General features: G+C 41.1%; 1 protein-coding gene across 1 annotated transcript in view; it reads right to left on the bottom strand.

Moving 5' to 3' along the window:
* MYOM1 (myomesin 1) overlaps positions 1–18101 on the bottom strand; it is a 145835-nt gene that overhangs the window by 30008 nt on the left and 97726 nt on the right. Inside the window, 2 exon segments of the mRNA XM_031658726.1 lie at positions 11458–11572; positions 15519–15703. Coding sequence (XP_031514586.1) covers positions 11458–11572; positions 15519–15703 — 300 coding nt within the window.

The raw sequence follows: 18101 nt of genomic DNA, 5'->3' as shown, positions 1-18101 counted from the left end.
GATTGTATCATAAGAGGCCAACATCCTGGCCTACTGTCCAATAAAACTTGTTAGTGGAAAAAAAATTGCAAACGTTTTCCCAAGGGAAGGCCAAGAGGAAACCAGTGCCTGGTGCCTGGCAGGAAGATCTTGGTTCCTGAGCCTGACAGTTGATCTAACTTACGTCCGTACAAATGGCAGTGTATGCTTCAACTATAAATTTCCAAAAAGTGATTGTTAGCACACGCAAAGCTTAGAGAAGACTGGTTCTAGAAAATTTTTTAAAATTCCTTTTTCTTAAACAAAGGGCTACTTTCATATTTGGTTACATAGATAAACTGAAATAACAATTAAAGAAGGCTTAAGGATTCCTTAAGTTAATTGTCTGCCATATGTTACTTTTAAAGGGCTATATGTATTCCATTGCAAGTTGCAGCCCACATTTTATTTCTGTTCCTGATAACACGTGACTAATCCTCACACTCTAGTTTCGTATAATATTGAACAAATGCTCTTATTAAAACTTAAGAAAAGGCTAACACTGAAGAGTGTTGACTGTACTATAATATACAGTTTGTGTGACTGAGTAACAGAAAGAATGCAAACAGAAATTTTTGTATATCTGTGTTGTTACAGAGAGAAAAGAAGTGAGGTAATCTTGCTTTTTGCATAATCTCTATTTTGGAAGCATGACAGATTGCTCATATTCATCATTCATTGTTCTATCTGTAATCTCTTTTTAAAAGGAAGTGAATCATCCATATGCTTGCTGTTTATTACATTAGAGGTATGACAAGTTTACAACAAAAATATTGCTTATTGATTGTGAAAGATTTGACTTTTCTGAAAACAAAATAACCACAAAACAGAAAGAATATGAACAATTTAATCAGCTTCGCCATTCTCTCAATGCTGTAGATAACTTTGTACTGTAACACCTTACCCATTTGGAACACTGCCCAAAACCAAGAAATAAGGAAAATAAGCCTCTAATACCAGTTCTGATGTGACAAAGTCCACATGCTAGTATGCTGCACACTCACCAGAGAAGTGGAATCCCTTTTTTTTTTTTTTTTTTTTTTTTAGACAGGGTCTCACTCTGTCACCCAGGCTGGAGTGCAGTGGTGTGATCTTGCCTCACTGTGGCCTTGGCCTCCCAGGTGATCCTCCTAGCTCTGCCTCCCAAGTAGCTGGGATCACATGCACATGCCACCACACCTGGCCAACTTTTTTGCATTTTTTATAGAGACAGGGTTTCGCCATGTTGGCCAGGCTGGTCTCAAACTCCTGAGCTCAAGTGATCCACCCGCTTTGGCTTCCCAAAGTGCTGGGATTACAGACATGAGCCACTGTGCCCAGTCTTGGAGTCTTTCTATACTTTGCTTGAGACAATTCTAACAAACCTAGTTGGTTGGTTTCCCTCAGTAGATTAAAAGAAAAAGAGGGAGGTAAGAAGCTACTATGAGCAGGAGCATTGAGAATAAAGAAAATGACAGCAAGAGAAGACGGAGAAAAACTAAAAAGTAGGCACAAAAACATTATTTACTATAGGGGCAGATAGCTTCTCACCCCATAACAACATTGCTGTATCACAACACTGGGTGTTAAATAAAGGTGATACTTAAACGGCTCTAAGTCACAGAAAACGGTAAATAAGATTCAGTATACTGCATCCAAGAAGGATGAAAAGCACTTATTAAATTGCATAATTTATTTTAAAAGGATTTTCATCAGAAAGTCTTAAATGAAATTTTAAAGTATTAATGCTTTAGCAGTAAACCCTCAGGCAAATGGAACAAATGGTCATCTAAAACAATAATTTGTTCAGGTTTTTGAATGGCCAAATTTGATCCCAAACCCATGAAACTTAGAGAATAAGAAAATCCTGGCCAGGCATGGTGGCTTATGCCTGTAATCACAGCACTTTAGGAGGCAGAGGCAGGAGGATCACTTGAGGCCAGGAGTTTGAAACCAGCCTGGCCAACAAGGTGAAACCCCATCTCTATTAAAAATGTAAAAATTAGCCAGGCGTGGTGGCGCATGTCTGTAATCCCAGCTACTTGGGAGGCTGAGGCACAAGAATCACTTGAACCTGAGAGGCGGAGGTTGCAGTGAGCTGAGATCACACCACTGCACTCCAGCCTGGGCAACAGAGCAAGACTCTGTCTCAAAAAAAAAGAAAGAAAGAAAATCCTGTTTAGTTTTTGTCTCAATTGCCTCAGTTACTGAGCAAAGAATATAGAGCTGAATCACTGAAGTGTAGTTGGTCCTTCATATCTATGGGCTCTGCAACCGTGGATTCAACCAACTGTGGATCGAAAATACTTGGGGAAAAAAACAATAAAAATAACAACGCATCAATAAAAACAATGCAAATTTAAAAACAATACAGTATCCCAACTCTTTACATAGCATTTACATCGTATCAGGTATTATAAGCAAGCTAGAGATGATTTAAAGTATAAAGGAAGATATCTGTAGGTTATATGCATACACTATGCCGTTTTATAAAGGGACTTGAGTGTTCCTGGACTTTGGTATCCACAGGGGGTCCTGGAACCGATCCCCCAGGATAAAGAGGTATAACTGTATTCTGAAAAATAAACTGTAAAGCATTTCAAAATCTTTTGTGAAAATATGAAATGAAACAAAAGATGTTGCTTATTTGCCTTTTTAAATAAGGTATGTTATTTTTAGGTTCCAAACCACATCTGTGTTTCAACTTCAACCTATGAGTCGTACATCATTACCTTATAGTTGAGTTGTAACGGAAGAAATGGGATCATTTATACGTTTAGAAAAGAATGTGGAAATTTTTTCAGTCTTACATTAAAAATTGTAATTTAAAATTAGGTAATTGGCTGGGCTCACTGGCTCACACCTGTAATCCCAACACTTTGGGAGGCCAAGGTAGGAGGATTGCTTGAGCTCAGGAGTTTGAGACCAGCCTGGGCAACAGAGACTCTTTATCTACAAAAAAAAAAAAAAAAAAATTTAAATTAGTAGGGTGTGGTGGCTAACACTTGTAGTACCAGCTACTAGGGAAGCTGAGGTAGGAGGATCACTTGAGCCTGGGAGATGAAGGCTGTGGTGAGAAATGATCATGCCACTGCACTCCAGCCTGGGTGACAAAATGAGACCCTGTTGCAAAACAAAAAACAAAACAGACAAACAAACAAACTTAAGTAATTGCTAGGAGAGAGCCAAATAGGTAAGGATTAGCTATAATATCAATCAGTATCTGAGAGTTTCCCTTATCTGTGAAGCTTTTCTTGATTAATTATGTCAAATCAGTATATCATAAGCAATATTTGTAGTGGGTAGAAAAGAGAGGCATGAGCATTTCTTCAACTTATGCACACATAATTGTGGGTGCTACTGGTGGATTTATTAAATAAATGAACAATAAAGGAAACAAAAACTGTTTAAACTATATTTGGCACTTAAGATTTAAAACTTTCTTTTCTTTCTTCTTTCTTTTTTTTGAGACAGAGTCTCACTCTGTTGCCCAGGCTGGAGTGTAGTGACGTGATCTAGGCTCACTGCAACCTCTGCCTCAGGTTCAAGTGATTCTCCTGTCTCAGCCTCCAGAGTAGCTGGGACTATAGGCGCGTGCCACCACGCTGGGCTAATTTTTTTGTATTTTTAGTAGAGAGGGGGTTTCACTGTGTTAGCCAGGATGGTCTCAATCTTCTGATCTCATGATCCGCCCACCTCGGCCTCCCAAAGTGCTGGGATTACAGGCGTAAGCCACCGCACCCGGCCAGATTTAAAAATTAAAACTGGTTAAGAGGATTATTTGATTGGATTTTCATTTTTCAAAAACTTGCACTGGTCGTTTAGTTTATTGAGAATAGGGTTAAATTCTACATATGTCTTTTATATTTCCCTTACATATTTACACATGCCAGGGACTGGATTGAGATGAAAAAAAAAACAGCTTTAAAAGATAAATGCCAGTTTAAGATTATGACATTTATTTTATCGGAAACTGTCTTGTTAAAGCTAAAGTATAACACCAACATTTTGATAAAGAGGTGAGAGGAAACCAAATTACCAATGAAACAGCCTTTGCAAAATTATGACATAGTTGACTTCATCTTGTTTCTGACCTCCAAGCTGCCCTTGGTCATTCCTGAGCATAGGCTAAGTTAACTTTGGGAGAAGGTTCGTTTATAGTTTAACTTGAAAGCAAGAATGGTAATAGTCCTCCTCTCTGTTCAGGGGCTGAAACCACTAATGAGAGGTTACAAGACAGGTGTAGTTTCTATTATCCCTTACTGCTTAGATGCCATGTGACCAGAGGTCACAAGATCTGTAAGCTTCCCAGTTGCTCCCATAGATAACATCAGTATTGTAGAATCTAAGATTGTTTTCTTTTAAATGTTTTTAAGACTGACCCCACCCAGACTCCTGACTTGGGACTCAATTTACTTTCCCATTATAGGCATCTTGGTCTTCTAAGTCACTCTTTAAAAAATGCCCTTATTCAAAGAAGCTCTGAGCCTTCAGGGAGACTGACTTGACTGACAACTCTAGGTCTCCCACTTCAGCTGGCCTCATGTCAATTAAACTCTTTCTCAACTGCAGTGCTGCGGTCACAGTGGACTGATTTTGTCTATGCAGTGGGAAGGGATAACCTAAGGGGCAATTACACTAACAAAGAAAATATTCTAGTGGCAGTGGGTTTCCTACTTACTTTTATACTCAGAGTTTGAAGCTGGATCTCCTCCTTGACAATTTTTTTGAGGAATTAAAGAATTAATTAAATAAGGGTCCTGTACATAGCAGACAAAAAATTCGATTGCAATTTAACAAAAGATACATGATGCTCAAATGGATGATTCTCTTTATAGATGCCCTAGCAAAACCAAAGCTGATGTATTAGCCTACAAAGCAATGACAGCATTTTTTTTTTTTTTTTTTTTTCGAGATGGAGTCTTGCTCTGTCACCCAGTCTGGAGTGCAGTGGTGTGATCTCAGCTCACTGCAACCTCCACCTCCTGGGTTCAAGCAATTCTCCTGCCTCAGTCTCCCAAGTAGCTGGGATTACAGATGTGGACCACCACACCCAGCTAATTTTTGTATTTTTAGTAGAAACAGGGTTTCACCATGTTGGCCAGGCTGGTCTCGAACTCCTGACCTCATGATCCACCTTCTTCGGCCTCCCAAAGTGCTGGGATTATAGGCGTGAGGCACCGCACCCAGCCAATGACAGCATTTCAGAATTTTTAACATGCCCCAGGCTAACCCACCAGATAGTGCCTTGTGGAGATTAACTTGGTACAATATCACAGAAGAAGCCTGAGAGAAAAGTCTACCCATAACGTCTTCCTCAAATTTTCCTTTCTTTTTCCTTTTTTTTTTTTTTTTTTAAGATAGAGTCTTGCTCTGTTGCCCAGGCTGGAGTGCAGTGACGTGATCTTGGCTCACTGTGACCTCTGCCTCCCAGGTTCAAGTGATTCTCCTGCCTTATCATCCTGAGGAGCTGGGATTACAGATGCCTGCCACACACCCAGCTACTTTTTTTGTATTTTTAGTAGAGATGGGGTTTCCCCACGTTGGCCAGGCTGGTCTCAAATCCCTGATCTCAGGTAATCTGCCCGCCTTGGCCTCCCAAAGTGCTGGGATTACAGGTGTGAATCACCGTACCTAGCCAAATTTTCTCTTTAGAATATCCCACAACTTAGCTGAGGTTTTTCCAAGAGCTGAGCTCCTGTCGATTAATTAATGGTTGAACTCTGAGCAATGCCTAAAGAGGCATATTCTCTCAAGTTGATTGAGGGATGTGGTTCCGATCATTAATGGGCAGGAAGCAAGTCTGATGTTCTGCTATCAAAGTAAAGCAGTCCTTGTAGCTATTCTTATCCAGATGAGAGGCCATCCCGCTTTCCCACAAAGTTGGGTTGGAAAAGTGGACCAAAATTTGGCATAACTTAGATTTTCTCAGAAACAACCTTTTAACCTGTTCATGAATATGAAGAACTTAACTAAGATCTCAGGAGACTGAGGTATAGAACGTGAGAGAGCTGTTGTGTTGTTACCTAAAAAGGATTTAAGAAGAGTTGTCACTAGTCAGCTACTCAACCTAAGCAAATCCTTCATATAGACACAGAGATCATTGATTGTAACAGATCTCATTTTACATTACTATTATTGTTTCTTTCCTATTCTTTTCTAGTACAGACAGGTCCTACTATGTTGCTCAGGATGGTCTCCAACTCCTGGGCTCGAGTGACCCTCCTGTCTGGACTCCCACAGTGTTGGGATTACAGGGCCAAGACAGCATTCCCATGGTCCCTCCAAGGCTTGCCCAGAACTCCCGGTATCCTAATGGGTTCAAGTGTGGCTCAGGACTAAAATGAACTATTTGGAAATTAACTCATTTCATCCCACTTTTCTTTCTCCTCCCTGCAAAAAATGATAATAAAGAATAAAATTTTAAAGCTTAAATAAAATAACAGTAAACTGTTAACCTTCCTACACATTTTGTAATCTGATATGATAATTCTTTCTCATATAAAGTGTTTTACATGAGCATGAATATATCACTTTTATAAGCTTTAATTATTTGTTCTCCATGGTGTGTGTGTGTGGTGATGTTTAAAAAACTGAAGAGAGGGACAGAATAGAAGCAGAGGAAAGTGAGTTAATGTAATTGGTCATGTGTAGTACTGAGCTGCCCTGGGTTTCAGACGAGGACCGGAGTCTGACCATTCAGCCTCATGCCCACATCGGAGCCTCCACCAGACTTTCTTTCCCAGCTCACCCATCATAACCAGGGCAGGCAGAACAAGACAGTTAGGGTGAAGTGCACACACTGAGGCTTCAAGACAGAGTCACACTCACTGGCAAACATGCTACTTATTCATTACTTTTTCATTTAATAAATTAGCTACTATATACCTGGTACTATGTTAGACTCTCAGCACATGTAGAGAAAAGATGCAGTTCCTATTTTGGGGAGCTATGGTCTAATGTACAGTTCACAAGCCTGTTTTCACACTGGAATTACCCAAATTGCTAAGTAAACGAACAAACAGCAATAAGTCTATGTTCAGGTACCCAGCCTAAGATTCTTTTTTTTTTTAAAAGAATATCTGATCTTCTGTCATCATCCCATCAGCCCTAAAGATCCTGATTTAATTGGTCTGGAGTTGAGTCTGGATAGCAGTATTTTGAAAACGTTCCTCATATGATTCTAATGTACAAGCAAGGTTGAGAACTATGGTCCTAGCAGATGAAAGAGATCAGTTAGCGAGCAAATACAAGTGCAGTTTTCTTTTTTTAATCTTTCTTTCCTTCTTTCTTTCCTTCCTTCCTTCCTTCCTTCCTTCTCCCTTCCTCCCTTCCTCCCTTCCTCCCTTCCTTCCTTCCTTCCTTTCTTCCTTCCTTCCTTCCTTTTTTGAGTTTTTTGAGATTGAGTCTCACACTGTCGCCTGGGATGGAGTGCAATGGCACAATCTCGGCTTACTGCAACCTCTGCCTCCTGGGTTCACGCAATTTTCCTGCCTCAGCCTCCCGAGTAGCTAGGATGACAGGTGCACACCACCACACCCCGCTATTTTGTTTTGTATTTTTAGTAGAGACGGGGTTTCACCATCTCAGCCAGGCTGGTCTTGAACTCCTGACCTCACGATCGACCCGCCTCAGGCTCCCAAAGTGTTGGGATTACAGGTGTGAGCCAATGCACCTGGCCAAGCGCAGTTCTCCAAATGAGCCAGCTGAGCTCATCTTTTAAAGTTAGTCTGGCTTCCTGCTTTAGAATCCTTCACTTCATGACGCCACCACTTGACCACTGAGCACACATTTGCCTTCTCATTCCTGGCAGGCTCTGGAACCAACCAGTGTTTAGACACTGGGATTGTAACAAGCTCTTGCTTAGTAGGTTATCAACTCAATCTCAACTCATCATTCCTTCTGGTAATGCTTTCTCCTAACCTGCCTGGCTCCTTGTGACCAAGCTAACTTCCATCATCCAGTGGTTGCTTGGGACCCAGCCCACCACCTGATTCTCCTGCCCGCTGCTCGGTTTCTCTGGTAAGAATACCTGCGGTCTGTACTGCCAGCGATGGTGCCCTCCAGATCACCTTCCAGGCTTTGGCAGGTCTCTCTCTTGTCTTCCATCTGATCTGGCTCACCTGGCCTTCACCTCCACCCCAGGCCTGATGCAATCAGCCGCAGCTGCTGTTTTTAAAATATCTAATATCAAGGAGAGACCATCCTTTTTTATGTGCCAACTCATCCACATTAAGTATGTTTTATTCCATTCTTTTACAGACTTTTTTAGCTAATGGATTTCTTGGTAAAGCATGACACACTTAGTTCATTATCTGGATTCTTACTCCCAGCACAAATAGACAAGAATACATCCACTTGCAACGTATTCTTTGACTTCAAAGGGAGACCGGTGATCCTACCAACCCCAGGAGATTAAGTTAACTTTTAAAGTGGAATTCAAATTACACTTAAAGTATCTTGTTAGATGTATTTGTGGTTTGCTATTACGAGATAAGCTTTGTTTTCTAACTGAAATTTTAACAACGCATCCCCCCAAAAGTTGTTCTTCTGAAATAGCAATCCAAGTTTCACATCCCAAATCTTGAAGTTGATAACATGCTCCCCTGCCATGTATTCTAACATAAAAGTGGGTAAAAGTAATATGTTGATATCTAATAGAACGAATACATACAGAAAATTTTAGGCTATGTATAAAGCTTTTATAGGGACTTATAAAACCTTGCTACCTAGTTTATAGCCTATTCGGCTATAGAAATCTTTTATGAGCACCTCTCCTAGCTCTCACCATCCTGTGCTGTAAATACTGTCTTTTCCATTAGATTGCAAGCCCGGTGTGCAGTGATGATGTCATATTATTCCTGGGACCCAAATGGCACCTGACACAGTAGGAGCTCAAGAAATATATGTGACAATAATAAGTGTGTGTCTACTGCATATAAAACAGGCTCAGATGTCATGGGATGCCATTTGGACTTTGTGTATCCAGCGTTCTTCTCTAGGCTGTGAGCCAGCGGTTTGTCCAGGGGTTAACAGGGTGCTGCTTAGCGTATCAGTGTTGCAGCTGTCTGTAGTTCGAGTCTGGGAATGGAATGGCATGCAAATGACTTTTGGTTCCTTAATCCAAGTCAGTGAAACAAAACTCTCACCCAGGAGGTCACCAGCAGATCCTTTTCTGGTGGCAAAATTTCCCTAGTGATGGCTCTGTTAATGTCATGCCCGTCACCTGCCTTTCTGAGGCTATAGATGAGAAAATAAGAAATTGATTTAAGTTCTTTTAACAATCATATTTGGAACCCATGGCTTCCAGGGTGCTTTTGATGTAGCCCTGACTAGATTAAGAGTTTACTTGTGTAGCAATCTACGTTGTTCTGAGAGCAAACTCTGCCCTTGGGTCCTTGGAGATGTCCATTTGGCACCTTTACTATCCACACAATTGTCAGCTGAAGGGTTTGATTTCTATAGGAATATGTGTTCTGGTGTCTTTGTGTGTTACCTTTTACCTGGTGTATACATTCCTAGCATTTTTCTGTTTTCTCATGAAATTTTGCAAAGGTTATTTACATGCAGTGTGGTACTTCTTACAGACACCTACCACACTTTTGTCTAAGAAGGCCACTTTTGTCAGACCCATGTCCAGAGAGTAGTTCTAAGACTAGCTGAAAACAGCTTATGAAGAAATAGGATGAAAGGGAAAGATATTTTCTCAAAGGGTTCATTTTATATTATTTTGAAGTAATACGCAGTGAAAGTAGTTTTCTATATTTACATTCTTTTCTCATCAGAAAAATAAATATTACATTCTGTATCTGTTCTTTGTTTATTTCAGCCTGAAAACAGGGACAGATTAAAGCAAAAGTGCTTGTACTAGAATGAATATAAATTTAATATAATTGGGTGATTTAAAAACTTGTACAAATTTATAGGGCATATATGCAATTCCATTACATGCCCAGATGGAATAGTGGTTAACTCATGGCTTTTAGGGTATCCATCACCCCCCAAAAATGCACATGGTACCCAGTATGTAATTTTTCATCATCCACACCACCCTCAGCTCTTACCCTTCCGAGTCTTCAGAGTGACATACTTTATTATCTCTCATTTCCAGTGCTGGTTTTTTTTTTTTTTTTTTTTTTTTTTTTTGAGACAGGGTCTCACTCTGTCGCCCATGCTAGAAGGCAGTGGTGAAAACATGACTCCCTGCAGTCTTGACCTCCTAGGCCCAAGTGATCCTCCCACCTCAGCCTCCCAAGTAGCTGGGACTACAGGCACTCACCACCACATCTAGCTAATTTAAAAATTTTGTAGAGGTGGGGTTTTGCCAAGTTGCCCAGGCTGGTCTCGAACTCCTCTTGCCTCAGTTGCCCAAAGTGTTGGGATTACAGACGTGAGCCACAGTGCCTGGCCTCTGGTGCTTTCCTTTACGCAACTTTAATGAACTGAAATATATGATAGCTTACAGGTAAAATGATAAAAAAAAAAATCATTATGTAATGATCTGAAACTAGTTGGACAGTGAACACAGCAAACTTTGTTCTCATAAGAAAGGGCAAGACTGTCTTCTCTAGTAATCACGGCATCTTTGAAACTGGGAAATGAGGGCTGCCTTGAATCTATAAACCATTCAGTTGGGACCACTGTTAGTTTAGCCCAGGGATCAGCAAACTATGGCCCGTGGGCTGAATCTGGCCCATTACCTCTTTTTGTAAGGGCTGCAAGCTAAGAATGGTTTTTATATTTTTAAATAGTTGAAAAAATTGAAAGAAGATTACTATTTTAAAACACAGGAAAATTATACAAGATTGAAATTTTAGAATGCATATAGCACATCATATTATATAATGCATATAATGTGCATGATAAAGTTTTATTAGAACACAGTCATGCTCATTTGTTTATGTGTCCTCAATGGCTTCTTTTGTGTCATGGCAGAGTTAAGAAGTTGTGACAGAGACCACAGGGCTTTTTTGAGTGAGAAATATTACCTGGCCCTCCGCAGAAAAAGTTTGCTGACCTCTGGTTTAAACATAATAGCCACAATTACATAAATCCTACTTTTGTTTAAGGATTGTGCCCACTAACTGGGCTGCTCTAGCTTCCCCTATGATTGGGAAAATATTCTTAGGAGACTTAATGGCCAGGGTGTAATAGGAATAACATTCCAGGAATGAATGCGGGGAACAGTTGGTCCAGGAAGCCTAACTTGATCAAGAACTTCCGTGTTTTTAGATGCGCATCAGAACAGCCCCTAGACTACATCAAACCTGGCTCAACCCTGTCCCGAGGTGCCTGTGATGGGACGAATGACTGTCATGTTCTAAGATCATTACTTATCAATTACATTCAGATGGTACACATTGATGATTTTGAAAATTGGGGGAAAGCACAGAAAGGCCAAACGTTAGTTCCGTATCTCACACAAATAGGATTAGTTTTAATGAACAGCTGAAAGCCCACCTGGACGGGTCTCTGCCACAACAGGGCCAGCAAGGTCAGACGGCTTCCCAACTCCCGCCTGGTTTATGGCTCGAACACGGAACACGTAGCTGACGCCCTCCTTGAGGCCTCGAACCTGGTAGAAGCAGGTGTAGAAGCAATGGGTGTTTGATGAAGCAGTGGCTGTTTTATGTCATTTAAACAGATGGGGCTTTTCCTCTGTAGTAATGATTTAGTGACCTAGCACCAGGTATACAAGACTTGTGGTCTAGACTTGATTCTGTCAAACACTAAGCAGGTGACTTTAGCTGCAGATGATCTTCTCTCTGGACCATCTGTAGATAGAGAGGAGTTTCCAATATCCATTCTCACGCTGATGTTTCTCCGTTTTAGTTAATTTAGTGGCTACCAACATCAGAAACAGACTAGTGTACGTAGGAGTCACATGTGTTAGCCACTGCATTCTTTGGTAAAAAGGACAAAATATAAAGTGCTCATTATAGCATATGTCACCTTATCCCCTGATCCTTTTGAGATATTCCATGAATAATTTCAGATGAAATTCTTGGCAAAAGAGGAGAATTAAAAGCATGAATCGCAAACACTTTCCATTTGTTTAAAAGCATGTTAAACTAGTAGAACCAAAATAAACAATAATTGTTCCTGTATATTTAATATAGTTATTTCTTACTAAATAGACACGAAATTAACACAATTGTGAGTCTGAATAATTTGTGAATAATCAAAGTGTGCTAAAATTCTAAATCCTCAAGTTTTTAATAATCAAGATGTGTGCTGAGAATCTACTACATATGTGCCACTAAGCTAGAGTTACGAAGAGCTGTTAAAAAAAAAAAAGCATTTATAATTTATTTTTGTATGACAGTCCCACTTCGTGTATATATATACACACACACACATATATATATACACACAGAAACATTTCCTTGTAATAAAAATAGAGCAATCGCCAGGTACCTGACACATATGCACCTGCCACCTAGGTGATGACATATGGCTGTGAGCCAGATATATATATACACACACATCTATGTGTGTATATATGTGTATATATGTGTGTGTGTGTGTGTATATACATATGTATTTTTGAGACAGAGTTTCACTCTGTTGCTCAGGCTAGAGTACAGTGGCACAATCTCAGCTCACTGTAGCCTGGACCTCCTGGGATCAAGCAGTCCTCCGGCCTCAGCCTCCTGAGTAGTTGGGACCACAGGCATGTGCCAGTACACCAGGCTAACTAAAAAAAAAAATTTAATAGAAACGGGATTTCACCATGTTGCCCAGGCTGGTCTCAAACTCCTGGGCTCAAGCAATTCTCCCACCTCAGCCTCCCACAGTGTTGGGATCACGGGAGTGAGCCACCATGCCTGGCTTCCCACTTAATTTTTTGTAACTTTCTTAGGGTTTTGAACAATCTCATTTCTATTGTCAATACTGTTAATGTTTTATCAACATTTTAAAATTAAAAACATGTGACTTTTAAAAGCTATGTTATGTTTTAAGAAGGAATTTATTATACACAGAGGGCATAATTTTTCCCCAAAATGTTGTGATAGAGACCAATATCCAAAATGTGATTTAAATCAAACAATGTTAGAATAAAGTCATTCAATTAGGTGAAGTGTTTGTGATCATGTAGTTAAATGAGGTATATATTAAATTATTAGGTTTTTAATCTAACTAATTGTATTGTGTTTACAACAGAATGTCACTATTTATGTAGTAATAGCCTTCACTGGCACTAACGGAGTTTTGAAATGGATTTTATTCTGTAAATGAACTTTAACTTAAATGCATAGAGTCTGACACATTTAAATTCTATGTTTAGAAATAATGTCAGGAAACTGTGGATTTCCAGAACGACACAGAAACATTTCCTTGTAATAAAAATAGAGTAATCGCCAGGCACCTGACGCATCTGCACCTGCCACCTAGGTGATGACATGCGGCTGAGTCAGATTTCCGCAACATGTACAGGCAGTATATTCACATTCCAGTGTCTGGTCCCTGCGGTGACAGGGGCACTCTCCACTCTTCCATGACCACAGGGGCAATGACCACTGGCCTCAACAGCACCACAAATATGTAATCGAGATCATCGATGCAGATCTATTTGCCTTTTTTTTGAGACAGAGTCTTGCTCTGTTGCCCAGGCTGGAGTGCAGTGGTGCAATCACAGCTCACTGCAGCTTTCGCCTCCCTGGTTCAAGCAATCCTCCCACCTCAGCCTCCTGAGTAGCTGGGACTACAGGCACATGCCACCACGGCCAGTTAATTTTTTGTATTTTTTTTATAGACAAGGTTTTGCCATGTTTCCCAGGCTGGTCTTGAACTCCTGCGCTCAAGCCCAGATTTGCCTGCCTTGGCCTCCAAAGCCCTGGGATTATAAGCGTGAGTCACCGTGCCTGGCCTACTTTCTTCTTTGTGCTTCTTATGTTTGAATTTTTCATTCAAATTGTTAGTTTTATAATCAGAAAAATAAAAAAGATTACTTTCACTTTAGAAAAACTGTTGATAAAGTGTAAGAACTCCCCTTACGGAAGTTCGCTTCCAGGTTTGTTAGGCATACTTGATCTCAGTCTCTTTCTCTCTCTCTCTTAAAATTGCCTTTATTCTTTTTCTTTTTAAAAATGAGTGACATTAACCATTCTTTGACACATTTAAACTCTACTTCTTTTTTTTTTTTTTTTTGCTTGCTTTTTCACCTTTGTTTTGTTTCACCTGAGTCAGTTCAAACCTCAGGCCCTTGGCATCCTCTATGGTGGCAGATTGAAGACTTGGAAATTTTCATTCCAGCCATATACACCTACCACCATCATCTAGGATGTTCCCGACCTTTATTTTACACTGTACTTTGGGGGTTTCTTGGAATCCAGGGGCCTCTGGACTCATCTTGACAGCAAAAGCATCATAGGCTCCAGTCCTTCCTTGAGCTTTTCTCTTCCTCATGAAAAGATGACCTGTCTTATCTCTTCAGAGTTTTGCAAGAAGCTGGAGAGCTGATTGGCATATGCTAAGTTGAGTTAACGGCATGTTGGGTGTAATGGTTTATGGGCTGTATCTCCTGGAGGATATATTTACATAGTTTAGAGTGGCTGGAAATACCTTAACCCTGGAGAGTGGCTGACAGACGGAAGGGACTTAGTTCATGAAGCAGGTCAGGGAGAGATCTTTTTGGCCAGGTACACTTTGAATATCTTCCAAAGCTCACCTTATAGGCAATGACCTCTGCTGCCAAAAGATATGACGGTGCAAACGCAGTGTGTAACGTCCTGAGTGACTGTGGTGAAGTCAGTCACATTTCATTCTAAGTAGTAAGTCATGCAATCATATTTCCTACAGTTTCGGAGGCCCTGTTGGGGAGTCAGGGTCTCCAGGTGCCACTGCTAACACTAGGGGGAAACGTTCTTTCGAAATTTCCTTTTGGTACAAATGAGAGATTCGGTGGCTACGGCAGAACAGTGTTTGGTCGACAGAGTTAGGAAATGGTTCAGTGAGCACGCTAGAGGAACCTGAAAGGCAGTGACATGGATAAGGGGGGTGAGCGAACCTGTTCCACTAATCTCTGAGAGCTCATGTGAGAACCAGCCTGAGGGAGGAACTAACGTGAGACGGGAGTGACTTGAGAGGACCAGTAGTCACAGGCTTCCTGGTGTGAACTTTATAAAAACAGCACCCTCAAATCAACCCCCGCAGAAAAAAGAGGAATGAAAAAATCACCTTTTGGGGATGGTAAGCAGTAAGGTTTTAAGACTATGAGTAACAAAAACGTGTAGTGGGTAAGTTGAGGCAAGGAGAGAAAGGAGAGAGGAAGGAGCTGTTGGGTGCGTTTCAAAGCTGTGCTAAGGAATTCAGGTTAAATATAACCAAACTGTTGCAAGCATCAGAAACTTCTCCCAGCCCCAACCTCTGCCAATGGAATCTTACCAGGAGCCCAGTATATGAAACAGATCAAAGCAGAGAGATTGTTTTATCTTGCTAACTTTCAAGTTAATATTAGTAGAGCAATTTTCCCCCTTTTTATTTTTTCAGGGAAGCTTTAGAACTGAGCAACCTCTTACCTTCAGGTATACGTTTTTAATTGCCGCCTCATTGAGCCCTCGCCACTGGTCCTCTTTGGCCTTGGCCTCCTTCAAATCCACGAAGTAACCAGTGACTGGAGTCCGCCCAGAGTGGACTGGAGGCTTCCACTGGAGAACCAGGGAGTCCTTCCTGACTTCACTACACTTGAGACTGTGCGGTGGTCCTGAGAGAGAGAGAAGCCAATGAGGAGAAATCAGAACATAGAAAACTCAAGTCTCCACACATTTAGAACTACTTGTAAGTCTTAAAGCTAATCTAACACTGGTGTTCTTTTTTCAAAATTTAGCATTCCCAAGAATATAAGTATTCTGTGGTCATTTCCTGTCGTTTCCACACTGCTCTACATCAGCCCACCGAGTCCCTTTAAGGGTGGCAGGCAGGTAAGGCCACTCTGAGGTGCCTCTCAAAGGGTGGACCCAAAACTTCCCTTCAGGCCGTTCTCAGGCCTGCATTAGTCTTAAAGACCTTTTATTGAAACAGTTTGATTTAGCTGCAGATTCATATTTTTTAATTTTTATTTTTAGAGACAGGGTTTTGCCCTGTTACCCAGGCTGGAGTGCAGTGGTGTGATGGTAGCTCACTGTAACCTTGAGCTCCTGGGCTCAAGGCATCCTCTCACCTTAGCCTCCTGAGCAGCTGGACCTACAAGTGTGCACCACCACACCCGGCTAATTTTTTAAGTTTTTGTAGAGATAGGGTCTCGCTGTGTTGACCAGGCTGGTCTTGAACTCTTGGGTTCAAGTGGTCCTTCTGCCTCAGCCTCCCAAAGTGTTGGGATTACAGGTGGGAGCCACCACTTCTGGCCCCCTGTTTCAGACAATTTTTGAGTGACAGCCTAAAATTTCCCCTTAATGTCAAATAGTATAAAGAAAGCAGCTCTATCTGATGGCATATGAATATACGGAGTAATGGCTCTTTCAAAGGAAAAAGCATCGCTCCCAATCAGAGGGAAATCTTCCCCCTAAAGAGTATGTGCAGCCCGCAAATGGGTAAAAACAAATGACAGGTTATGGTTTACAAACTCCTTTTACCAAAGTAAATACAATCAATCCTATGGGCCTGCATCTGCACTAAATACTGCCAGGTGCCTTACATTCATTTCTCTCTCTCTTCCTTAAGACAATTAACAGAAAGCTCAGCGAGGCCAAGTCACCTGACAACCCTCTGCAGGGAGAAAGCCAGAATGTGGCCTGTATGAATGCTATTCACACTCTTGGCAAATCAGAACTACTAAGCGATTGCCTGTATCTTTGCATGACCACCAGCTGCTATGCAGGTGAAAAATTCATTTATTTTTTCCTTTCTTTTTTTTTTTTTGGTTTTTTAAATAATGACTGACATCTAGCCAACCAAACAAAATCACCTGAAGTGACTCACAGTAGCCTGAAAGCCAACCTGTAGAAGGACATACTCTGTTACGCCATGCTTTGGTGTTTTGTAATTGATAGTTCAATATTTGTTTGACCCTTTACCTTGGTTTCATGGCCACAAATATGCGTCATGCTTGCCTTCCGATGTTTTGTATAAAGCTGTATTTAAATATTAATGCCAAATACCTCACACGAATGTGGCATGTTCTGTTTTGCGAAGGGCTTTTATAAACATGATCTTGTGTCATCCTTAGAACCCAGGAAGGCGTCTAGATTGGGAGCAGTATCCCTGCCTTACACACAAGGAACTATGCTCTGTCGTTTCCTAGCAGCTATAGTCTAGGGACAAGCAGACCTAGTTTCTTACCCTAATTATGCTACTTGTTACCTCTGTCACCCTCTGGGCATCATTTAACCTGAGTGTCAGTTTTTTCATCTGTCAGACAGGATGACAAAACATTCTGACTGTTTTCTTCCGTAGGAGCTTTCTTGAAGTGAGACTTGCCTAACAGGACTCAGTAAGTCAAGGATGGGACTGAGAAGCCAAGATGTCAGGATGGTGGGGGGCTGCCCCTTTCATTTTTTCTCTAAGTTGAGAGTGCTTACCTGCAACCTTTGTTTGTCAGCTGCATCACTTTTTTTTTTTTTTTTTTTTTAAAGAGAGAGCCTCACTCTTATCCAGGCTGGAACACAGTGGTATGAACACAGCCTTGACCTCGTGAGCTCAAGCAATCCTCCTGCCTCAGCCTCCTGAGTAGCTGGGACTACAGGCGTGCACCATCATGCCCAGCTAATTAAAAAACATTTTGTAAGAGATGAGGCCTCACTATGTTGCCAAGCCTGGTCTTGAACCCCTGGGCCCAGGCAATCCCCCTGCCTCCTCAGCCTCCCCAAAAACTGGGATTACAGGAATGAGCCACCGCACCCAGCCAACGACATCACTTTCGATCAAAAACAATTTCTACAGGCCTGCTTGGAATTTCTTAGTCTCTAGTCAATTGCATTTCACTTTACTCAGGAATTGCAAGAATCTGAAAACAGACCCACTTTTACGCAGGTGGCAGAAAGGACTTGAGAAATACCACCTGGCCTCAAGGAACTACAAGCAAAGAGCAAAGTGTTTCTCTCTCTCTATTTGCAGAAGTCGAGAGAGCACCTGAACTGCTCTTGAGTTTCTCTTGGAATCTTGTG

Source organism: Papio anubis, chromosome 19 (assembly GCF_008728515.1).
Source record: "Papio anubis isolate 15944 chromosome 19, Panubis1.0, whole genome shotgun sequence".
Classification (NCBI taxonomy): Eukaryota; Metazoa; Chordata; class Mammalia; order Primates; family Cercopithecidae; genus Papio; species Papio anubis.
This window is presented reverse-complemented; position numbering and strand designations above follow the sequence as displayed.